General features: G+C 43.6%; 1 protein-coding gene across 2 annotated transcripts in view; it reads left to right on the top strand.

The window, feature by feature from the left end:
* The window catches only part of CLIC5 (chloride intracellular channel 5), a 110972-nt gene that overhangs the window by 47896 nt on the left and 37016 nt on the right, over positions 1 to 26060 (top strand). For both annotated transcript variants that reach the window (XM_010333961.3, XM_074397861.1), the window contains 3 exons: positions 10181 to 10290; positions 15543 to 15668; positions 23835 to 23941. In XM_010333961.3, the coding sequence (XP_010332263.1) occupies positions 10181 to 10290; positions 15543 to 15668; positions 23835 to 23941 (343 nt within the window). The remainder of the gene's footprint in view (positions 1 to 10180; positions 10291 to 15542; positions 15669 to 23834; positions 23942 to 26060) is intronic.

Below are 26060 nucleotides of genomic sequence, written 5' to 3'. Positions count from 1 at the left end.
GTCAGCTGAAAACTTAGCTGAGACTATTAGCTGGAACACTACAGAGAACCTCTTCATGTACTCTGGGCTTCCTCACAGCATGGTGGCTGGGTTCCGGGGCAAGCATCCCAAAAGAGACACAGAGAGAGACAGGCAGCAGCTATATCACACCTCTATTACTTAATCTCAGAAGCCACACATTGTGTCACTTCTATCATATTCCATGTATCCAGGCAGCCACAAAGACTTACCCTGTTTTAAAAAGAAGTAAATGTGGACTCCACCTCTATCTGGAACAGTGGAAAGGTTCTGGAGGGCATATGGGATGTGAAATAGTGCTGCAGACATTTTTTTTCTCCTGGTTGGTGGCAGGACAGGAATTTGAACCCAGGTCTGCATGAGTCTATACAGTAGCCTCAACACTGTACCACAGTATGCTGTGAAGTTGAGGACTGAAACCTGCCTCTACTGCAATGGAATTTAGCTGTTAAATATTACACCTGGACTAGTGCACAGAAACAACCACACTTAGAGGCAGAGAATATGAACTTTGGGCTCTCCCAAGGCATGGTGCAGGTTTATAATATTAAGATATGAGAGCCGTTCTGCTTTCCCAAGATTGATGAAATCACTTGGAAGACATACCAAGGCCATAAAACTTACATTTCTTGAGTACTTACTGGGTTCTGAGAGTAGATAAATAAAACAAATCACTGGGTCACATTCATGCTAATGGAGCATAGAAACTAGATTATTGGAAGGGCAGATCATTTAGTTTTAAAAAATAGTAATAACAAGGCATATTGTCTGACTCTTCTTCATAAGAAAACCTCAAGTGTCTAGTAACTGGTGAGATATTTAACTGAAATGAGGCAAATTCTAGAATAACATATAATATTGGAGTGAGATAGGCTAGGCGGTGGAACTAACAAGGAAGACTTGAACCAAGCAAGACCTACAGCCTTTCAACATTTTCTCTTGTTTTCTTTCCGTCTGACTCTCCTTTCTGCCAAAAAAAAAAAAAAAAAAAAAAAAAAAAAGCTGAGGGTAAGTAGCATGTTTATAGGCCTAGAAGCCAGAGTAATGGCTGACTTGGGAAGGACAATCACATTCTCAGGAGTAGAAAGCCCTCCAAAGAGCCCCGAGCATGGAGGGGAAGAGTGGTGAGCAGAGAGGGCAAATGTCAGAAAGAGGAGGATGTCAGCAAGAAGAGTAAGGGGCCACATGCAGAGCCAGTACATAATGTGCAGTGCCTACTGCCAAACAAAAATGAGGGATCCTTTGCTCCAAAATTATTAAGAATTTCAGGGTAGCAACAGCAGAGTGTTAAACCAAGTGTGGGGCCCCATGAGACTGCGCAGACTGGCCGCCTGTGAAGCTGGCCTCTGCCCCCTAAGAGACACCAAAGGGCAAAGGAGGCTGCAGATGGCTGAGCTTTAGGAAGAAAGGATAGTCAAAAGTTTTAGCTGTAAGACAAATATCAGGTGGGATGAAGACACAAAGGAGAAAAAAAAGGAATTGATTAACCCAGGAAGAGATTGAAAGAGAACAATTTCAGAAGTTGTTAAACAGAAGCAGGGCTGGCAAGAGATTTAAAAGAAACCTATTCATTTATTCAAATAGTGGGATATGAAAGAATAGGAAAGAAACCATGTGGGAGTAGAAAGGAGGGGCTGGAGAAGGGGCAGTGCTGTTGATTTGAAAAGGACAGTTCTTTCTCAGAGAGTGTGTGAAGCACAGAGGGTGAACGTACACTCAGCGGCGGATGGACGTAAAGCTGAAGGCGGGCTGAAGACAGACATCCCCCAGCACCGTGAACACGGTGGCATTGTGCAACACACAAAGTTGTAGGCAGCCTTGGGCTCAAGCCACCATCAGATCAGGCTAGTTATGCATCAAAGGCACCACTGGACCCTGTTCGCTTAGAGGCATAAACCAAGAAGCCTGGTAAATCTGGAGCCTACAAGTCCTTTTGGGAGGGGTTGTGTATACAACTATATTCAACTGTTTAGAAAACCATCTGGTAAGCTAAGGTGCAGATAACAGATACTGAATTAATAGATTACCTGAATCGAGTAAAACGTTATACAATTCAGCCGTAATGGTTAATTTTATACATCAACTTGGCTGGACCATAGTGCCCAGATATTGTTGATCCATTATTCTGGGTGCTTCTGTGAAGGTGTTTTTTTGGATGACCTTAACCTTAAAATAAGAAAGTAACGCAGATTGCCCTCTATAGTGTGAGTGGGACTCAGACAACAAAAGACTAACCCCCTCTGAAGAACAGGGAATTCTGCCAGCAGGCTGCCTTTGAACTCAAACTGCAGCTCTTCCACGGGGCTCCAATCTACTGGCCTACCCAAGCCTCCACAACTGTGTGAGCCAATTCTGTAAAATAAATCTCTCTCTCTCTCTCCACACCCCTGCTAATATATATTATATATATTATGTTATTATAATTTATTCTATAAAGATAAGATGTATATGTGTTTCTCCATATATAGTAGTTATAACAGGATATGTATGTGTGTGTATATATTTATAGATGTAGTTATGTACATACATATCTATACACACACATATACATATATGTTGTGTTGGTTCTGTCTCTGGAAAACTCTGACCAATACACCTGGAAATTTTCATATCACATTGTAGAGGTAGGTAGCAGTCTACATAGAGCTGATTCCGCCTAGATGTTCAACTTTAGCTAAATGTTGAGGATCTCTGTAGCCTCAAACGTATACCTGTCACCTGTTTCTTGAATGAAAAGTGACCTCAGTGAATTAGGCCTTTTGCAGCTTCTGAGAAAGGGAATGCTGATTTCTTCAAGGGTAGACCTCTCTATCCTCATGTGGATTACCCACCACCAAGTCCCATCCCTGCTCATTGAAGTCTTCCATGTGGTTTTAAAAAAAACGGTCACAAGTAGAAATGTAATCCGGCTTACACTAATTAAAAAATGGGCAGCTAGAAATATAATTATAAAGAAAAGTTCTTCGTCTAAATGGTTTAGATGAGTTATTGTGTTTAAAGAAAGTCCTCTTCATGTGGCCTTTGCCACATTGCCACTCTTTTCTGGAAGACGACAGCCAACATGATAAGCTCAGAGCTAGGAGTCTGCTATGGGAACAGGCTGTGCAGCCATGGGTAATTCATTTAACCTTTGTGGGCCTATTTCTTTACCAATAAAAACAAAGAGCTGGAGTATATCATTCCTGAGGTCAGTTACAACCTTACTGTTGTATAATTTTTATTTATACATTTAACAAAATTATTTAATCACTTGAGTCCTCAGGGACAAGTTTCATGGACATCAGCAACAAAAAGTGAAAATGTGATGTAAATGGTGACTTAATTATCTTTCTTGAGAAAACTGAGGTTTATTTCCTAATACCTCATCCAGAACTTAACCTTGCCAGGTTTTTAAAGACATCGAAGGTCATGAAAATCTTACATTTTGAAATAACAGACATTTAAGCCTCTGATGTAGTCTGGGTCCAATCAGGAGTGGAAAACCACACAGAAGGTTAAACAGGAGAAATTCAACATGAAGTATTAACTATGATAAAAGAGTAACCATGACTTATAAGGAAACACTCTGTGGTACCCTAGGGCTGAGGGAGAGGAGCCGGGGAAGGAGAAACTCAGAAGCGGTTCAGAACTTGGCACAGAAGCTCACTAGTTTGTTCAGGCCAGAGCTGATCAGGAGTTGCTGGGCAATCAATAGGCCATTCCCCAGAGTCCAGGCAGGGAGCAGGCAATCAGCATCGGGATCCAGGTGTCAATGGGGAAAGCCTTCAGAATATGTGGGGCTTACAAAGGGAGTGACCAATCTGTGTGGACACCCTGGCCATAGGCTGTCTGGACATAGGCTTAATGGGGGCTTTCGTTTCTGTGTCAAGAGTGATGGAAAGGTTATTGTCAGGCAAAGGCTATAAGGTGCCAGGGGGGTTGCATGCTGTGCCTGTAGCTGGGGTGGCTCTACTGCATGCCCTCACAGATATGTTGCCCACCCCCCGCCCACACCACAGTCAGCAAGAAAGCCTTTTCATCCTGCAGGGCTCCTTTAGTTCTCCCTGGTGAGAAAGCCTAACTCTGTGCTCACTTTAAAGGAGAAATGTTTAAAGCAATTCCTTATGTTCTCACAGAGCATATATTCAAGGGTGCATTGGAGCTGTAAGGCAATAAATTGATAACTAACATATATCAAGCTTCAATGTCATCTGGCCACTTTCTGCAATTCCTTCTTGGATCCTCTCTGAATGATTCCTTCCACTTCTGGACCTGGGTACCTCGAGTGACTTGGACAATTATCAGCTTCCCCTTCATTATCTGGAGGTCAAGTACTACATACCTGGTATGTTCATGGAATGTCTTAAAACAACGGTTCTCCGATGTTGTTCATGGACTTCTGGGGTCCCCAAGAGGCTTTCAAGGGTTTTAAGAGGTCCCAACTATTTTCAGGGTTATATCAAGATGGTATGCTTCTCTCTCTGGGATTGGCATTTTGTGGGTAAGTTTACTGGTGTTTCAGCACAAATCCAAACACTACTGTAAGTGGTACTAGCAAGTCATGCATGTTCAGGGGGTGAAAAAAAAGCAGCCTCAATTATGAATGCGCTTGATGAAGCAGTAAAAATTATATAATGTGATTAAATCTCTACCCTTGCATACATGTCTTCTAAAGAGTCTCGTTGATGAAATGGGAAATGCACATAGGCTCCTTGGCTGCATTCCAAAGTATGACGCTTGTGGAAGGAAAAGCAATTGTGTGATTGAGTTGCCAGCTGAACCAGCTGCTTCCCTCACCAAGTAGTTTTTACTTGAAAGAGCAACTAGCTGACACACTGTGCTTACTCAGACTCAGTATTTGTCAGACATTTTCTAGAATATCAATCAAATGAGCTTGTCATTTCAAGGATAGCAGCTGATAGTATTTATTGCCAATGATAAAATGCAAGTTTTTAAGAGAAAATTAGAATTTTGGAAAGCAGGTTTCTGCCACGATGAACTTGATAGCTTCCCTATACATAAACTTTTTGGATGAGATTAGTGGTCATACTAATGAATGAGATATTTGTATATTTCGTAATGAAATGTATGGCATTTGGGAGATCTGCATTATGCAGTGAAACAGTTTTTCTCCAGATAACAAATTTGCATCTTACAAAATCATGTAGGTAAGTAAAAGATCCATTCAAAATGCAAGATAGGTGAATGGGTTTTGCTGAATTTCACCGATATGGTTTCAAATTCTACTGATCTACCAATCTTTAAGAAACCACCCTGTGTTGAGTTTCAGTATGGTATTAAAGAAGAATGCCCACAATTATCTGAACAGGCTGTTAAAATACTCCCCCCTTTTCCAGTGACATAGCTTGGATTTTCTTCATATACCTCAACCAGGACAGAAGCAGTGGTTCATGCCTGTAATCCCAGCACTTTGGAGGGCCAAGGCAGATGTATCACTTGAACCCAGGAGTTTGAGACCAGCCTGGCCAAAATGGAGGAACACGCCTCTACAAAAAATATATTTTAAAAAATTAGCTGAGCATGATGCCATGCACTCACGTAGTTCCAGCTGCTTGGGAGGCTGAGAAAGGAGGATTGCTTAAGCCTGGAAGGCAGAAGTTGCGGTGAGCTGAAATCGCTCCACTGCACTCCAAGACTGTGTGACAGAGCAAGACTATTTCAAAAACAATAGCAACCACAAAAAGCCCATATACACCAACCAAATACCAAGAGATTAAATGTGGAAGCCAATCTATTAAGCTGGATGTTAAAGATTTTGTAAAAATATGAAACATTGCCACTCTTACTAAATTTCTTTTGTTTTTAGAAAATATACTTATTTTATGTTAAGATGTTATTTACATTAATATGTAACACATTTATTACAGCAATTATATAAATGAATAAATAAATATTTAAATGTTTTAGCTTTAACTTATAACACAGTAAATATCAATAACTATCATCCATATAAGCAAAACTTTTCTGGGATCCTCAATAATCTTTAAAAGCATAAAAGAATTCTAAGAGTAAAAAGTTTGAGTACCATGGTCTTAAATAAATCTCAATTTTTCCACGTGAATTTACAAAATTGCAGGAAGTTATAGGTGCAATGGTTGAGGCCAAGAGGAGGTGACTTACCTAAGGTCATTTACATGGTGAAGTAGAGGTAGAGATGGGTCTAGAACCACAGTCTCTGGCTAGTGTGCTACATAAATCAGCTAGCCATGTATGTATGTATGTCAGGCATCCCCAAACTTTTTACACAGGGGGCCAGTTCACTGTCCCTCAGACCGTTGGAGGGCTGCCACATACTGTGCTCCTCTCACTGACCACCAATGAAAGAGGTGCCCCTTCCTGAAGTGCGGCAGGGGGCCGGATAAGTGGCCTTGGGGGGCCGCATGTGGCCCGCGGGCCGTAGTTTGGGGACGCCTGAATTGTATGTAGTGTGTATGCAGGTATTTTAGGTTGATTTTCAGAATGCAAGTGAGAGAATTTTGAGATCCTCAAGCCACAAAATGGAAGTGACATCACCATCCCCTCAATATGCATCCATTAAACAGGCACTGAATATGAAGTAAGTTTTAGGTGCCCGTGCTTGTTGCTGCTGAAGATGAAGTAAATAAAACATCAGCTCTGTTTTGAGGGAACCAAGATCATCATATATAGAGATCACATGAAAGGAACTATATAATAGCATACAATACGAAGTATCCAACATATAACATATGACATGTAATCATACAGCCTATATAATTACATTATGCTACTACTACTGGTGTTATCATATGAAATATTATATATTATATGATATTTTATAATAAGTTGTTATATATACTATACCTAGGAAACAGGAAGTACTTTGGGATTATAGCTGGCAATTCTGTTTATTTAAAGGCAATTCTGTTTATTATTCTGCTTTATTAAAGCAGAATTATGAGCTTGGGAAATTTGCCATTAGCTGTTAATATATATCATTATCCTTTCGACGCTTCTCTGATTGCATTAGTTTCCAAGAAATTGCTATACACAGTGTAGCTGATAGCAGCAGAAATTGATTCTCTCACAGTTCTGGAGGCCAGAAGCTCAAAATCAAGGTGTGGGCAGAGCAAGACTCTCTCCAGAGGCTCTGAGGAAGAATCCCTCCTTGTCTCTTCCAGCTTTCGGTGTCTGCCACCAATCCTTGGCGTTCTTTGGCTTGTAGATACAATCTCTGTCTTTATCTTCACATGACTTTGTCCTCTGCATGTCTGCGTCCATATTTCCCTCTTCTTATAAGGACACCAGTCATGTTGGGAGCCCATCCTAATCCAATATGACCTCATCTTATAGTTGATTCCACCTGCAAAGACCCTGTTGCCCAATAAGATCCCATTCACACATTCTGGTGGGGGGACATGAATTTGGAGGAACATGATTCAGCCCAGGACACTGCTTTTGTGCCAGTCCCCGGCCCCCAGTGCTCAAAATCTCTCTGGAACAAAGTCTGCCTGGGTTTTCCCTCACACTTTTTAGGGTATGGGGTCCAACTGAACCCCATCTGGTTATTCTCTGTTGACGTTTCAGATGGCTGTCACAGCTCATCACATTTAACCCATGAGTTTAACAATGTCTTAGAGCCACAAGGCTGATGGGTTTTGAAGGGGAATAAAGGCAGCTGGAAGAGAGACACCCAGACACTGGACGTAAATGGTAGAATCCTCGCATCTTTCTATTGGCCTTTGGCAATTTTTGTTTACTAAACCTGGAATCATAGTTAAATACAAGCTTAATAAGACATAATGAAAATGTAGGGAGCCATGAAGAACACCACACCCTACAATAGTGGCATAACTGATTGCACATGACCAGAGGATGGCCATACAATTCAACACGAGCCCTCCCAGCACCTGGGAAGAACATGTTACCTGGCTGGACCCTCAGGTTGGTTCCATGGGTGGCAGCTCAGAGCACTGAATCTCTAGCTAGACCACCTGGGTTCATCCTGGCTTCACCACGATGATAACCTTAGGCCAGTTATTTAACTCTCTGTGCCTCAGTTTCCACATTTGTAAGAGCTGATAATATCCCACTTCACAAGCTTCTCATGAGAAATAAATTAGTTAATAACAGATGTAAATCCTTTAGAACAATGCCTGACAATATAGACATAAGGTATTATTGTTAACTATATTATTATATGAATTTTTTATGTAGTTGAGAATTCCACTTTTTGCTAGTTCCTCCTTCAATTCCCTTATCCTCCCACCACCACCACCAGAGGAAAACAGGTAACAGTATATGGATCTGGCTTCTGCTTTTGTTTTGCTTGTTTTCAATTCTCCTCTTGTTACTTCCACCGTAACCGGCCCTGGGGGAGTTTTTCCTGTGTTGGGATGTCTTAAAGTACTCAGAACATGGTACCTGTCAAGTGCTTCTTGAGAAATCCCTGGGGAATTTACATCATTAAACTCAAGTTAGCACCAAGCTATTATTAAATTGATAGCCACCTGTCTGGGCGTGTTTTATTGGTAACTGTAGCTCTGTGGGCAGGTGTGGCGCCCACACTGTGCCCTCTTACCATTTTATATAACAGAGTCCATGCTCTCTCAAGACTCAGGGGTGGGTCTGTTTCCAGCACTGGGGAAAAGTGAGAACTGAATAGAGAGTGGGGCTTTGGGGGTAGTTAAGAGGGAGGTAAAATAACTGTAATTTCATAGCAATTACATACAGCCAACACTGTCAAAGGTTCCAGTTTTCCATTATAAACCTGAGTCCCTGCTGGGAGCAATTTGCAAGGTAGAAATAAGCACACAATTAGGTTCTAATGTATGAAAGAAGGCATCGCTGCCTCCCATCTGAATGCCACAGGAAAACCAACCTCAAGGGGGAAAACAGTGTGTTGAGCTACTGGAATGCATTTGTTTTCGACCTTTCTTTTGAAAAAGAAAAATCTCAGTAAGCCCCCATTCCTGGATGTTGGTTGGATTGTTCACAGTTTTTTAGGAGTCTTCAGTACCCAGGCTCACACATGTCCTCCCTGCCAGTGGAATCCTCTACCAGGCCACCTGCGGGGACCATGGTTTCCAGGGCAGCCAACATCAGAGTCTGGAGCAAGTGTTATTTCTTCCTCTGAGTACTATATTGGGAGTCAAGAAACCATCTGATGAAAATGAATTCTACAGAGACTGATTCCCCAACCTTTTTTGTTTATTCATATGTTTGCTTGAAATTAATTCTTTGTGAAATTTATGGATCTGCAGCCCACTCAGTAGTGCAGTAAAGATAGACTTGTTTTTCAGACCTAAAAAAGCCTACTATTTTGAGGAAGGGGAAATGAAATGACAGAAGTGCAAGAACACCCAATAATAATGTTGCTATTTTTATGTTTATTCCTGTCTTATCCTCCAGCCCATCCTACAGAAGGCCATAAACTCCTTGGAGGAATGCAATTTTGAATCTCCTGGGCAATTTTCTCCAGTGCCTTGCAGAGAACTGATAGTCAATATGGTATTTGTTGAGTAAAAGTGTAACTTAACAAATGAATGGTTTATTGACAGTGAAGGCCAAATACTAGCCAGCTAAGTGGTGTATTGATTAAAGCCTTGAGCTTCCTGACTACCCTCCATATAGGGAGATGGGATCAAAGTCTGAGATATTTATATTCATGACGTCCATGTGGAGCAAGGACCAAGGAGTGGGGGAGGGTAGACTACAGAGGAACATATTTTGGCTAGGTAGCCAAAGAAAAGCATTTCTAATTGTTAGAGCAATCCTCAGAATGAACTGCTTTGAGAGATATTAATACAAATGACTGGTCGGTGGAGATATTCAAGCAGAGACTAGATGCTTACTTGGGAGTGTAGATGTTGGCATTCCAGTATCATTTGTGTCAGACTATGTGATGCTGCAGATCTCTTTTTACCCCAAGATGCCAGAGTTCTATGATTTCATACAGTTATGATTCTGCATAATCATCAAGTTCATTTCAGCAAGTGTTTATTGAGCCTTTACATGGTGCTAGCCATTGTCCTCCATGGACATGAAAAAGACAAAGATGAATAATATCAGGCTACTGCCCTTTGAAGTTGCTGGGACATGGTTTTAGTAAGCTCTTCTCAGACCTGCATTTGGGCGTTACAATCTTACGTTCCCCTTGCTAATTGCACCTGCCCACTCAGGACACCGGTTCTCTTCTTTCCAGGCTGGAACTGATGGCGAAAGCATCGGCAACTGTCCTTTCTCTCAGCGCCTCTTCATGATTCTCTGGCTGAAAGGAGTCGTGTTCAATGTCACCACTGTGGATCTGAAAAGGTAAAGTACATTGCATTCATGAGGAGTATATTTAGCTGCACAAACAGGGAACCTTCCATGAAGGTGGGCAAAAACTTTCCATGGCTCCTAGCAGCCCCTTGCTCACATTTCATTGTCCAGGACTGTGTCTCAAGGTCCACTCTTAGCTGCAAGAGAGTTTGCAAAGGCGAGCATCACACGTGGTTCCCAGCACTTTACTACCCTGATTAGCAATGTTTGATTAGCAAAGAAGAAGGAAGGAACGGACATTGGCTATGCAACTAGGTGTTTGATGCACACAGATGAGCACAGACATCTAAAATTGTAGGATTAGTCATTTCAGGAGTACTAAGGCCACCATCCATGGAACCCTAGCAGGACTAAAGGTGTGAGAGTCCAAGTCTTCAGGGAGTTGTGATCCAGACCCTTTCCCATGCTGTGTTCCCACCTTTAGAAGTCCTTAGTGTGACAGCTCTAGATTACAGGCCTAGATGGAGAATTACTACTCTTCTGTTTTTAAAGTGCAGTTTAATAACTTACAAACACCAGGAACCGCACTCTTTTCACTCCTACAGAATGTATTCTGTTTCCTGTCTTCCACCTGTTTAAATGTGGAACAGCTCGAGGCTCACTCCCTGAGTGTTCATCTTCTGCCTCTACCTTCATCTGTGGTGAGCTTGGCATATTCTCCCTGTCATCTTTATGTGAATTATTCTATCCCCAGAGCTCTGTTATCATCTAGATATTTCCACTTGGATGTTCTGTTGTCATATAGGTCTAACATTGTATACATCAGTTTTCATCCTTTTCCTTTGAGTTAAGCTCTTCCTCGATTCCTTTTTTCTTCTATTTTCTAGCCACTGAACACTTTCTGCTCCTTTCTATTGCCACCTTCACTGTTGATTGGTAGCCAAGTCTAGAGCGTTCTATTGCATTCTCTCTTCCTTCAAACTCTCTTTTTCATTCCCAAAGCCTACACTAGATTCAAGTCTCACCACTGCCACCCCGATGGTCTCATTGTTCTTCAAACGGGTCTTGATCCTTCCAGACTCACACATTCTCTCTCTCTTTTTCTCCTCTCTGACCCATCCTTTATATGAATCTAAGGTTATTCTTCCTAAAATAATGCTTTGATCAGGCCACTTTCATGCTCAAAAAACCTTTGATGCTTTCCATTGTCCATTGAATTAATGCATCCAAAGCCCTGATTTGTCCTGTCTTTCATTCTTCCCAGCACTCTTTCTCAACGCGTCTCACCATGACCTGTCTACTCTGTCAGGCTGGCCTGCCTTCTGCTGTTCTTCTTCCTTCCAGCCTCCATTCCTTGGCTGAGCTGCATCCTCTGTCTAAAATAGCCCCTCTCTTCCTTCTCGTCCCTGGCTCCAGGCTGAGCCTCAGCCCCATCCCCTCTGTGCGACCTTCTCATGCCCACCCCACCACACTCACAAGCACACCTGTCTACCCAGCCTCCCTCCAGACTCACCCAGCACCTGCTGCCTATGTTGCTGTTGCCTTGGGTAGTTATTTAGCGTTTCACCAAGTTATGATGTCTGCACCCCTAATGCTTTACAACCGGTGAGTGCTTTCCCATTAAAAAAAAAAAAATCACATAATGTATAATCCTGTGAAGAAGGTCTTACTTCTCTGTGTTGTTTATACAAGGAAACTAAGACAGGTGTATTCAACTGATTCGCCGAAGATGCCAACTAGAAATTAAAGGGGCTAAAAACTCCATCTCCTTGGTTCAAATACTATGCTCTTGGTAATCACATTAGTTATGAAGTTTGTTTGTCTTTCAAATGAGACCTTAAATCTCTCAAGGGCAGACCAGGTTCATGTTTTAAGTTTCTTTGTATCCTCCATAGCAACCAGCTTTTTATAGGTCCTCAACTATCTTTCAAATAAATGAACTGGCATCCACTATGCAATCAGTGCCTGCAATAACTAAAGAAAGCAGGAGACTTCTGAAAGAGCAGCCTCTTTCAGCAGAGAATTGGAAGTGTTTGGATTGCCCTGTGTGAGAGAGGACTTGTGCGTCTGCTGGAGATGGGGGTGGGAAAGGGAACCACCCCTGCCCGCGTGCTTCAGATGCTTTGGTTCCTCCTTCATGTGATCACATCTGGTCCAGCCAACACCCCTTTGACGTAGACCAGGCAAGTAGCACCACTCCAGTCTTACAGATAAGAAGATTTTGTTTCCCACCCCCCTCCCCAACCCACCAACACACACATTAATTTCTAAGAAAACTAATTTATTTTCCTGATACCACCCTTTAGTGACTGAATAATCTTGAACTTTTCAGTGCCTCAGTTTCCTCATCTGTACAATGGAGACAGTGTCTTTTTAATCAATTGGATTATTGTAAGGATTTATCAAGGCAGGCCATGTAAAGCATTTGCCATCAGTCCTGTACCTGGCTCACAGCAGGAACTTCATGCGTGTTGGCTATTCTTAGGACTATCACTGGGTTCATGGAGCTGGAAATCCAGCAAGGAAAAGGAGACCAATACTCCTTACCTAGTTCATAAATCAGACCTGGCAATATGTCATCCCATGCTAATGATGTAGTCTCAACTATAAATGCTGAATCGGAGCCAACAAAGAGAGAGGGCTGCAACTCTAGCTAAGTGTCGGTGGCCGTAAGCAGTACTTCCCAAGCGCATTTGACAGGCCCAGAAAGAAAGCCCACCACCACCGCCACCACCACAGACACAACACATTTCTGTATCTTTTAAGCCACAGAGAGGTGACCAACAGTGCACACATTGTTGCCTTGTGTCAGCTCTAAAAACCAGGAGCAAATAAAGAATGTCCTTTCATTGTCTGAAATGAGGGATATGCACAAAGTAAACACAGAGACTACGTAAATTAGATTTTAAAAATACTTTCCGTCTCAATTGTCTGAGTTCCAAGTGCCTCAGAATGCAGCTGGAGAGTGTATGTGTTTGGGGAGCGACATGGGAGTAGCACAGTAATTGAAATTCTTCTCTTCCCCTCCCAAACTGATTACGCCAGGAATTTGTTTCATTACAGACTCCTCTATCCCCACTGTTTACTTTTTTACAGTTTCTGCTTCTAATGTTTTCCACTCCCGACTCCCACAAGAAATGTGGCATTCTCAGAGAGAGCATTTGGGGTGAATCTGATGTTCCAGCCCCATCTTGGAAGTTGCCACCACTTTCCCTCCTCTCCCTACTCTTTTTTTTTTTTTTTTTTTTTTTTTTTTTTTTTTTTTTTTTTAGTGTAACCTTCCCTTTTCCCATTTTCCCCAATCTGCCAACCCTTCTTCCCCTCACTTTGCTCCATTCTTGCTCTTGCATTCTGACCAGCTGGCACAGACACAGAAGCACACCCCTGGGTATTCACAGGACCGACCCGTGTCAAACACGAGGCCACTTCCCGTCCCACTGCACTTGGCCGTCCTGCAGGTAGTCAGTGTGTTCCCCAGTGCACGCCAGAAACACCACTTACTGCTGTGGGCTAAGGGCAGGAAGTTCTGATAATTATTCAGTTAATTAATTGTTCATTCATTCAACTGGGGCTGCGTTCCAGATTTTCACCCATTTCTCCATCATCTAGCCCTTTCTTTCTGGGTAATTTAGGACTTTTGGGTCTCCTCTTTCCCAGGGGGAGAAATGCACTGTTAGTTCGGTTATCTTAGATTTCTTTAAGTGTCTGACCCAGAAACCAACAGGCACACCAAAGAGCTTTCTGTCTTCTTAGGCAAATTTGCTGCCTATTATATATATATATATATATATATATATATATATATATATATATATATAAACACTAGGTAGCCTACATATATATATATATATATATATGTGTGTGTGTGTGTGTGTGTGTGTGTGTGTGTGTGTTACCTAAAAGATACTACTGGGCCCAGCAAAGTTCGCTACAAAAAGAAATAACTTTCATAAACCAAGTGCTCTATTCGAATCCCCTCAGAAAGCAGAATTTACGTTTACTTAGAAAGTACATTGTTTTTAACTTAAGATAATATTTAAGTAACCTCATAATTTTTAAAACTAGGCACAATTTCTGACTCCTAGGAGATTTTTGATGTATGTATGTTGAAGAGAATTTTTAAATGTTTCAAGAAAAATAACTTCTTTCTGTTAAACCTAGAAGCATCATAGTCACATTTGGCGAATAATAGCGGATGCTTGAATTAAGTTAAAATACTGTAAAAGGTAGACTGTGGTGGCGCATAAATACACACAGCAGTGGGGTTGACTGTGGTGGCGCATAAATACACACAGCAGTGGGGTTGCCTCCTGGTTCTCGCCACGTTCAGCTGAAAGCAGAAAGCCTTCATAACTGGATTGACGTTTTTACCAATTTCAGAACAACCTTTGACTTCTAATTCTGAAGCTAAAATCACTCACTTTTAAATTTAAAATGTATGATTTTCTGTTGTTGTTGTTGTTATTATTCTTGCTTTGAGACCTAGTCTAACCCAGGCTTGAGTGCAGAGGTGCCATCAATGGCTCACAACTGCCTCGAATTCCTGGGCTCAAGCAATCTTCCTGCTTCAGTCTCCCAAGTAGTTGGGACTGCAAGCACATGCCTCTATGCTCAGCTAATTTTTTATTATGTCTAGTGCATTTTTGTTAGGCAGATTAGTGAAAGAGCTTTTTTTTTTTTTCGAGTCTTGCTCTTGTTGCCCAGACTGGAGTGCAATGGCATCTTCTGGGATTACTACAAACTCTGCCTCCCCAGTTCAAGCAATTTTCCTGCCTCAGCCTCCCAAGTAGCTGGGATTATAGGCATGTGCCACCACACCTGGCTAATTTTGTATTTTTAGTAGAGATGGGGTTTCTCCATGTTGGTCAGGCTGATCTCAAACTCCTGACCTCAGGTGATCCACTCGCCTCAGCCTCCCAATGTGCTGGGGTTACAGGTGTGAGCCACCGTGCCCGGCCTGAAGAGCTTTTAAAAGCAAAACTCCACCTCTACCATGGGTAATTAGAGCTTGGATCTGACTTAGATAATCACCTGGATTCTCTCCACTTTTTCAACAGCACTCAACTCCTTCACCTTGACTTGTTCTTCTCCGGTTGACTCCACTGGACACACTTCCTGGGTCACATCACATTCTTCCAGAGCTTCCTCCAACCTCCCCTGCCCTACACCGTACACCATAAATCTGTTTTCCCTGACAGACATGTTGGCTAGCACAGGGAATCTAAGTTACAATCAATCTTAGGTTTCCCAGAACAGGAAGCACCCTGCTGTAAGCCAACACCTGAATCTCGCTCTCTCTACAGAAAGCCAGCGGACCTGCACAACCTGGCCCCCGGCACGCACCCGCCCTTCCTGACCTTCAACGGGGATGTGAAAACAGATGTCAATAAGATCGAAGAGTTCCTGGAGGAGACCTTGACCCCTGAAAAGTAAGGATCTGTTTCTTTCCGAGCTGTAGAAATGGGAAGGGTTCATGGTGGATCTACAAAGGCCTGGTGTTAACTTTGAGCAGATGCATTTCCAAATGAACCTCAGCAGTCCAGAGAACAGGACCCTCTCTTCAAAGAGAGAGCTGGGACCCCCAGAGGGATGCCAATCTCAAAACAGCTCCATGAAATCCACTCAAGAGTAGATAGGGCCTATGAAGGAGAGCCAGTGACTCCCACCTACACAGAGTGATTTTAGGAGCCCAGGACACCATACCTCCCTTGCCCCAGTATGTCCCCCTCTCTCCAACTCACTTTGCTTGGAAGACCTTGAAATGAGGAAAAAGTTTCCTTCATTTCAGAACCAGAGCTGAAAGGCTGCCAGCATGAAAAGAAGTCAGGAAAGGCCAGTGACTTCAAACAACATCCAGGGTCTTATACCTAACCAAATCTGGTCTGACTCCACAATTAAGCAGAGGGACAAACTAACTGAAAGCAGCTCCTCTTTTGCAAACAGGTTCAGGGAGCGTGTAGACCAGGGCGCTCCAAATTTTTGTTGGGTGACACGTCGCTACTGTTAGAAAACAGCAGTAAAAAGAAGACTGATCACTTCTAAAATTTCCTCAAGCTAGACCTGTTCATTAAAGAATGCTGTGATCGGGGATTAAAATAATAAAAATTTTTGAAAAACACGAGAAAAATGATACTACATATAGAGTGAGGCATAGACTTTATCCTGTAGGGTATTATCCCGTAGTGAATTCCGTGGGGTATCTGGAAAGGGATTAAGCACAGGAGGTGGGGAGTCCCTTTTGAGACCTACTTTAGAGGTTGAGGGAAGCTGGTATCCTAGAGGACCATGAAGCTGGAGATAGAGGAATTAATTTTGGGGAGCCACTGGTGACCGTCCAGGCAGAACAGAATGAAGGGCTGAGACAAGGCAGGGCAAGAAATCGGGGGAGAGGAGAAGGAAGGGTTCAGGACATACCAAGTGGGTACAGTAAGTGGGATTTGACTACGAAAAACCACCATCCTGCATTTATTTTAAAGTTTTACTTATTTATCAACACTTTCATAGCCTTCATTTCGCATCAGGCACCATTCACCACACTTAGCTAATGTGATTCATTTCATCTTTCTAGCAGCCTTGGAAGGTAGGTACTATCATTAACCTCATTTCACAATCAGGGCAGGGAGAGATTAAGTCACTTACCCAAGGTGGCACATCTAGTGAATCGCTGTTAAAAAATTAAAGCTCCCAGTCATGCTCTAATCAGTCCTTAAGCAATCACACATTCTTCCTTAGAAATATTCTTTGCCGTCCATATTGAAACAGTTTATTTTCACCCTGAGAGTGGGAAGCCACCTTAAGCCCATTGGAAGCAGCTGAGTATAGACTTTAAATAAGCGCATTAATTAAATCAATAGGGCAACCTCACATATAACTTCCAGCTCAGCCACTGCTGGAAGCCACACACATGTCTGAACAGGACACCAGCCAGTCACTTCACTGCAAGTGCCCTGAGGGAGCCCAGACTCCATCTCCCTCCCCAGGACTCAACCTCATTGCTAGCATTGGTTTGAAATCCCACATGTAAAAAAAAAAAAAAAAAAAAAAATGTTCTTTTCAATAACTGGAATTTAGACTTTGCCTGGGAGACCCATAGGGGAAAGTTCATGATGCAGTTAACATTTCCCTTTTAGAAGTAACACTGGCAACTCAGGAGTGAGGGCTTCCATCATGATCGTTAGGAAATGGAACTGGAAGCAGTGAGTAGCAGAGGAGCCCATTTGGTCTTTTTCTAGGCAGTGGATGGAGGGGTGAGGGGCTAGGATACAGTTCTAGTCTGCTAGTGATGTGCTGTGACCTCTTGAAGCAGTCCTTCTCTGCTCTCAGCCTCTGTTCCCTTCTCTGTGACAGGATGCCTCCCAGAGCCCTTCCTGCTCTTTGCTTCTTCACATGCCCTTTAGCAAGGTACCCCCCACCACCACACCACCCCCAGCACAGCTGTGCCTTTCCTGGGCTGCTTCTCTAACTCAGAGGTCTCCAATCTGCAACCACAGTGGGACCACAAGGCAGGCCAGAGACTGCTGGAATAGTATGCCGCACGTGTCCTTGAACATTCTTCCAGAGGCAGCTCATCACCTGACTTCATCAATATTTCATCACATAGTGAAGTTTCCATGATCCAAATAGGGGGGGGCAGGGCTGGATGTGGACCCTCCCCCCACTCTACCCTCTCCACCCACCTTCCCTGTCCTGAGCTCTGCTCCCTCTGGTCCAGGTCCTTCTCTGGACTGTAGTTGTGTAAACGAGGTTCTATAAAGTGCATTGCTGCCATGTTAGTGACCTAACAATCCAGTACACTCAGGTAGCAAAATCCTTGAAGCTGTTAAAATGCACATCTCCAGGAGGCTACCAAGGTGAAGATGCTAAGGGTGAGACCATCAAGTATTCCAGAGCCCTTCAGGAGTGTCCCTTAGATGCCTCTGCACCCATCAGACTGAGGCAGTTGCCACAATTACTCCCAGTAAATGTTACCAAGCCAGGGCCTCAGCCCCATAGAAGCCTGCTGGTCTGTCCACAACAAACCACCAGCCTCTCCAGCTTCCCCAGCCACTCAGGCTGGTGTGCGGCATCTGCAGCAGGGCAGCCTGGTCTTCTGTTTCTCTAGGGGGCAGCAAAACCCTCAAACCATTCCCCAAGCGCTCATCGGCCATGTGTTTCTCATCATACCACTATTTGTAAAAGCTGCCAAAAGCCAAGACATTATGGGAGCCTTTTTCCCCTTAGCTTTATTTTTTAAAGGAGAAAACCACATACAAACACTACAACCATTTTTTTTTAATCACATTTGATCTCAGGGAGCATTTAGTGTCAAAATGAGGAATCCAGGAAATCTCAAGTTGTTTCTAAATGAGACTAACATCTGTCCCTTTCTAGATTGGCCCAGTGAATGAACAGTCAGCAAGGAGGTGTTGTGACTAATGCTGGGGTGACTGTCGGGACATTCTGGCCCTTGTGTTTCATCTCCATGGAGTGGACGAAGTTTCTAGGATTCAGCACTGAGAGTCAGGAGCCCTACCTCTGGTCACCTCTCTACCAGTGTCTCTGTATGACCTTGAACAAGCCTCTCTCCCTCTCAGACACGCCTTGTTTTCTCATCTTTAAAATGAGAGGATGGCACTACGTAGTCTCCAAGATGCCTTTTGGTGCATGTTCCACAATTCCATGAGTTTCTCAAAGTACTCTCCCAGAGCTGGTTGCTGTCTCAAATAATCCTAGTACACAGATGCTGTAACAAAAATTCAGGACCAACTAGACTGATATAGTCTAGTTACATGGTATATCATTTAGTCAGTCAACTAGCAAGAATGATTTAAGTATCAACAGGGTTTGGAACACTGACAGTATTGGAAGACAACTTGAATTCATTATTTTTAAAAATGTAGGCCGGGCACGGTGGATCACACCTGTAATCCCAGCACCAGGCTGAGGCAGGCGGATCACGATGTTAGGAGATCGAGACCACCCTGGTCAACATGATGAAACCCTGTCTCTACTAAAATAAAAATAAAAAAAATTGTTAAAACCAGGCATGGTGACACGCACCTGCAGTCCCAGCTACTCGAGAGCTGAGGCAGGGGAATCACTTGAACCCAGGAGGCAGAGGTTGCAGTGAGCCAAGATCGTGCCACTGCCCTCCAGCCTGGTGACAGAGTGAGACTCTGTGTCAATGAAAATATATAGCGATAACCCACCACAGTGAAAAACAAGACCTTCTGGGAGGTGGAGAAACAGTCTCCAGACTTCCACAGAATGGAATGGTAGCTGGGGGCATGAGGTTTGGAATCAGAGTGACTCGGGTTCAAATCCATACCACTAGGTTGTACTATGCTGCAGTAACAAATCAGCCATAACATCACAGTGGCTTAACAAAACACAGGTTTATTTCTCACTTGAGCAAATTCTGAGTGGGTAGTGTGGTCCTCTTCCATCTTGTATTTTTTGGAATACATGCCCTCCAAGGCTCCTTCAGCAGGGAGAGAGAGTGTTTTGTAGGGCCAGGGATGTGCATGATGTTACTTTCTCTCCTATCCCATTGGTCAGAATCCGCACATGATCCCAACTTAGGTGAGAGAGAAACTGGGAAATAGAATTGCATGGCTGTTTAGTGAGTATGCATATTCTCTGCTACAGGCAAATCACTTGAAATCTCTAGAATCTTTAATTCTCACATCTACAAAATAAGAACCATGTTGCCGATCTTTTAGGGCTTTTATAGAAAATAATACTACTGAGCCTAGTGCCTGATATGAAGTAAGACCTCATCAAATGGTAGCTCAAAGAATTAGAAAGAGCAGTCAGTGCCTGTTTTGGGTCTGTCTCCCACGTGCAACTGTACAGACAATTGGTGACCTTCGGTCTCAAAACCCCAGATCCTACAGGATATCTTTTAATGAATAAGCCAGGCCTCTTCCATCTCCAGGGATCTTTTGCTTACACAGCAGAGATGAGACAAACAGGCACACAGTCAAGGATTAGGAAAGTCAGACACATTAACCTCCTTCTTGTGTGAGGGGTTGGTGATGTAAAGAAGTGGGAACAACAGAGAAAGGAGAGAGAGAGGAAGTCCCTTCACTTTTCAGCTTGTTAGAAAAAGGAAGGAAAACACTCAAGCTGCCATCAGCAAGGTCATTCCATCCGAACTATCTTTCTTTTTCTCCAGGGTATCTATCCCAAAAAACAGTCTCAGGGCCTGGTCCTCGGTGGGTGTTTCTTGCACACTGGTTTAAATGCATGGCAAGTGTCCTTTAATTCAGTGTCCTGGTTGGCTGCGGCTAGTCACTGAGAAATCAGTGAGAAGTCAGATAGGGAACTACCATCTGCAATGGCTTTTTCTTTTTTTGTTGTTTTTTGCTACTATATTCTACTTTTGAAAAAGAAATTTCGTCTTTTTTCTTTTTGATGAGAAGCCAACTGTTTTACTTCCCAGAATGAAAGTTAAGTGCATGTATTTGAAATAAGATATCTTAAAAACAGGGTGGAGAGAAATTTTCATCAGTTAGATCAGGAGTCAGCAATTTTGTCTGTTAAAGGTCAGATAGTCATGTATTTTTGGCTTTGTGGGATGTTCAATGTCTGTTGCAATTCCACTGTTACACTGTGAAAGAAGCCATAACCTAGTATGTAAATGAATGGGCATGACTGTTTCAATAATATTTTACTTATGAACATTGAAATCTGAATTTCATATTATTTTCACATGTCATGAAACAGTATCCTTCTTTTGATTTTTTTCAAGCATTTAGAATATATTTCTTTTTTTTTTTTTTTTTGAGATGGAGTTTCGCTCTTGTTACCCAGGCTGGAGTGCAATGGCGCAATCTTGGCTCACCGCAACCTCCGCCTCCTGGGTTCAGGCAATTCTCCTGCCTCAGCCTCCTGAGTAGCTGGGATTATAGGCACGCACCACCATGCCCAGCTAATTTTTTGTACTTTTAGTAGAGATGGGGTTTCACCATGTTGACCAGGATGGTCTCGATCTCTTGACCTCGTGATCCACCCGCCTCGGCCTCCCAAAGTGCTGGGATTACAGGCTTGAGCCACTGCGCCCGGCCTTTTTCAAGCATTTAAACATGTAAAAACCATTGTTAGCTTAAGGGCCATAGACAAATAGGGGTCATGGGTCATAGTTTCCTGACTCCTGAGTTAGAAAAATTGATCATCTCTTTGATTATTGTCAGATCACATCCAGTGTGATTTCAAAGCTGTTTTGGTGAATGAAACACTCTTCTCTAGCCTTTTAGAGAAAGAGAATGTACTTTGTAACCCACTCAATGGCATATTTCAAACATGGCATCAATATGGAGCTAAAACGAATGCCCTTATCCTGTATAGTAGCTTCTCCCAGTATAGTTGCTGAAATTTGTGAGATTAACATCTTAGAGACACACTTCCCACAAGAACAAAGCTCAAATAGAATACTGCACTATCCAATAAAGTCCCAATGAGTTCTAGTGCTTGGGAAACAGGATCACACCACCATAGGCCCCTGAATACATGATCCACTGTCCTCATCTTGGATTTGGTACCACACGTCCCTGTTTGGCTCACCCTGATTGTGAAGAAATGATCAGCTGACTGAAATTTTGACCGATTGATGAGATAGAGCAAAACAAAGCAACAAACCCAGACAAGCTGCCCACTGGGGTGCATTTTCTAGGTTTCTCTGTCTTTACATTATCAAGGAGAAACAATCACTTGGCATTTGTTAATAATTTAAGTCTATCAATTCTAATAGTATGCTGGATTCTATGTGAGAAGGCCAAAATTGGAAGAGATGACACTAAATTTCCAAGTCTTGGTAGATTACCTAGTATCTTGCAGGAAGCCCTGCTGTGTTTCCCCAGCCACAGCAGATGAATGTGATAATTCTCAGTGCTACCTAGGAAGACATGTGTGCAGCATCGGTGCCGGGCGCCCCCTCCTGGTGGATGGAGACAGCTTCTCCATGGTGTTCAGTTCAACCTTTAGGGCTCTGGGCTCTGGGGCTTCCAGAGTCCACAGCGGAGTTTATGAGAAGCCACACAATGTGGAATTTAAAACCTAGTCTTCCACAGTGAAACTGCCCGAGTTGGGATGCTGGCTTTGCCACCCAGCCATGTGACCTTAGGAAAATTGCTTAATCTCTCTATGCCACCATTTCCCCATGTAGGAAATGAAGCTAATAATAGTACCAACAGAACTGTGATGAGGAGTAAATGGTGAATACCTGTAAAGGGACGAGAACAGTGCCTGCTGCACAGTAGGTGCCCAATGCAAATTTCCTTTTACTGTTTCCAGAGAAGCAGTGGAGATGGAAGGACCCTGCTGCAGGCCGGGAAACCAGGTCCTCATTGTCCCTCCACCCTTTATTAGCCATGGTTTTTAAATCATTATTTATCTTTTCAGGTATACAGTTCCCTTCTGTGTAAAAAGCAAACAGTAATGCCTTCCTTACCTGCCTCATAGTAGAGAGCTTGGCTCTTCCAATAGAAGTATCTCTGAAATTACACAGCCACCTAACTTGGCCCCAAAAGGGACAGTTCTAGCTCATGGGTCAGTTGAGGAATAAAAAGCATTAAAGAACAACAAATAGGTTTTAAAGGCTTGTTTAAAAACACCAGAACAAACAAACAAAAAGGGATTTTACTTTTTAAACGTAAAGCAACCCAACAGCCCACAGCCGAAAACTATTCACCCAGAGATTACAAAGGCACACATTCATTGATAATAAGGATAACCTGGCAACGGCCCCCCACCTCTACCCACCCCTACCTGGCCATACCCATAACATGCTGGTGAAATAATATTTATTTGAACTTATGTTCTCATTTTAATGGGTCTAATGGGTCCAAGCCATGGGTTCCCACACGATCAAGTTGACCTCCTTCAGTCTCAAGTCCAATCGTCCTAACTCCAGCCTGCCTCTTGCATTATTCCGGCTTCAACATGAAAGGCTCTGAGAAAGAGAGAGAGGGGCTGGGTCACTGCAAATCTATCTCCAAATAAGATACAATAAAACAATTGAAAACACATGTCCTTAGCTGAAGCTTGGTAGTTTCTGCATCTTATCACCGCACACAAATAATAAGCGTGTGAAGGACATTTCAGAAGAGGGCCAAGGGTATTCTTCCTTTAGAAAAATGGTTTACTGCTAACATACCTGGCATCTCCATGCTCCCAGAATTATCTCTGTGTAGCTAGAATTATAATCGCAGGACTGGCCGTAGATGGTTATTTTAGTGGGTGGTGGAAGTGTCAAGAACCCTACCTGGTAGAGAGGCAAGCTCAGCGGGAACTTTAATGGGACCTTCTCACTGGCACCTCATTGTTGCTGGTCCTGAGAAGAGGACACACCCTGAGTCCCCTGAATGGCATTCTGGTTCCTTGCCTAGCAGACTGTTGTCACCCTAGGCAGGTCTCAGCACCTTACTGGCCCCTGACTTCTTCTATGAATGACCTAGGGCTGGAGAGTGCCCACCCTCCCTACAGGATGGGGATAAAGACCCCCAAACATGTGTAGATGCAGCTGGAAAGGGAAGTATTGCTCATCCCGATATAGGCTCGCCCTTAAAGGAGCTCTAAGGCTACTGATTCACCGACCACTGCATCCTCCATTCCAGGTACCCCAAACTGGCTGCAAAACACCGCGAATCCAACACAGCAGGCATTGATATCTTCTCCAAGTTCTCTGCCTACATCAAAAACACCAAGCAGCAGAACAATGCCGGTGAGTGACTCTCTTCCACCAAGAACCCCTGGCAGTGTCTGTTTGCTGCCCAAAGCACCTTGAGTTTGCCCATGGGCATGTCAAAAACTCAGGCCAGAGAAGCATCTGGAACTAATATTGCTTGTTATTTGCCCCCTGCCCGCCCCCCACCATCTAGTCCCCCTTGACACAGGGGAGGAGGTTATGGATCCTACTGCCTGGCTGGTGCAGGAGGAAAGGCCAGGGGCTTTGTGGCTGGCTGGAGGGGTGCAGTTTGTCCCCTGAACCTGCCTTATTGCACAGCACAGTGCACTGCATGGGACAGTCCTCCCTGGCACCCATTTGTCCCAAGTTCACAACCCCACCTGTGATCACACTGGAACAACACATTCCCGCTTCCTTCTGGTCCCTGCAAGGTTTCTCCAGGGTTTTTTCCAGAGGCCAAGGGAGGGGCAGCACAGCCACTGCCATGGCAAATGCAGAAGGCAGACCTGGGCTGTGTTCTCCCCTTCCGCAGCACAGTGGGCCCTGGAAAGCCACTCCTGAAAGCCTGGCCCATCCCACATCGAGCTCTTCGTTTCTGGCATTGGCTATAGAATTCAGGACCTGGTTCTCTTGTGGGGCCCTGTGAAAGGGATCTGCGTCCCCCAGTTAAGCTCACAGCTCTTTTAGTCCTTCATTTAGCATTGCCCTTTAAGAATTAACTAAAACCATTTGAATGGAACTGTCCAATTAAGCGTGCATAACACTTGAAGAATGATGTCAGGCCCATGAGGAACAGGCTGGCCACTACAGTGCCAGACCTGGGGGCTTGGAATTGTATCCTGTGGGCAATGGCAACCATTCCCTTGCCCTCAGAATGGGAGAACGAGATAGGCTCACAGGCTGGATCGCTGCAGTCCAGCACAAAGCCGAGCAGCTTAAGTGCTCCATGAATCTTTGTGAATAAACGAGTGACTGATGCATAATGGACCAAAATGGGGGAATAGATGCAGATGCCCCAGAAGCTCCAGGGAGAATAGCATCTCTTTGGATCAAAGTGAACAGGATATGCAGCCATGCATGGTAGAAGAGATGAAATCTTTGCAGGAACAGAGTTGGTGTAGCGGGAATTAAATAATGCAGCGTGTTACTAAGGACCCGGATTGTGGCAAATGCAAAACTCAATTCTGGAGGTCCAAAGGAGAAGCAAACAGTTCCTCCATCTTCAGTGCCTGGCAGGTGCAGAAGGAAAGGCTTCAATTCAGCTTGATCCAAGAGAGTGTGGAGAGCTGATTAACCACAGGTAAAAGAACAAAATAATTTCTGTCAAAGGTGTTCAGAGCAGGAAGCATTTGCCATGGGGTGAGTGCATGAAACTCCCTTTCTGGGACTTTCAACTGGGTCATAAAGATTAAGAAGGAAGTGGTTGGCTGAGGTCACTGAGCGGAGGATGTGGGGAAGCTGAGAAAAAGTCAGGGACAGAGACTGAAATAAGGGACTGGAGCCTGCAGTGCCATCCTTGAGGGCCTGGGTTTTTATCTTGTGGGCAATGGCAGCCATTAGAGGTGTGTGTAGAGAAATTGGAAATAGAGTGGCTTCCGGAGAATAAGAAGAAGTATAGGGAAGACACTCCCAATCTACTTGATATTCTTGCTTCATTGCTGTTTAGACCCTGCAGTGTGTTGAGTAGCATCCCCCCAAAATTCATGTCTAGCCTGGGTGACACAGCAAGACCCCACCTTTACAAAAAAAAAAAAAAAAACAAACCCTGCTTTTAATTAGCTGGGCAAGGTGGTACATGCCTGTAGTCCCAGCTACCCAGGAGGCTGAGACCAAGAGGCTTACTTGAAGCCAGGAGGTCGAGGCTGTAGTGAGCTACGATCCTGCAACCACACTCCAACCTGGGTGACAGAGCAAGACTCTGTCTCTAAAAAAAAATTTAAAACATGTCTGTCCACCTGGGATCTCAGAATGTGACCTCATTTGGAAATAGGGTCTTTGCAGTTGTAATTAGTTAAGGATTTGGGGATGAGATCATCTCGGATTTAGAGTAGTCCCTAAATTCAATGGCTGCTGTTCTTATAAGAATAAGAGAGGGGCCAGGTGTGGTGTCTCACACCTGTCATCCCAGCACTTTAGGAGGCCAAGGCAGGTGGAT

This window comes from Saimiri boliviensis, chromosome 4 (genome assembly GCF_048565385.1).
Source record: "Saimiri boliviensis isolate mSaiBol1 chromosome 4, mSaiBol1.pri, whole genome shotgun sequence".
In the NCBI taxonomy this organism is placed as follows: Eukaryota; Metazoa; Chordata; class Mammalia; order Primates; family Cebidae; genus Saimiri; species Saimiri boliviensis.
Note: the sequence above shows the minus strand (reverse complement) of the source record. Positions and strands in the feature narration are given on the sequence as shown.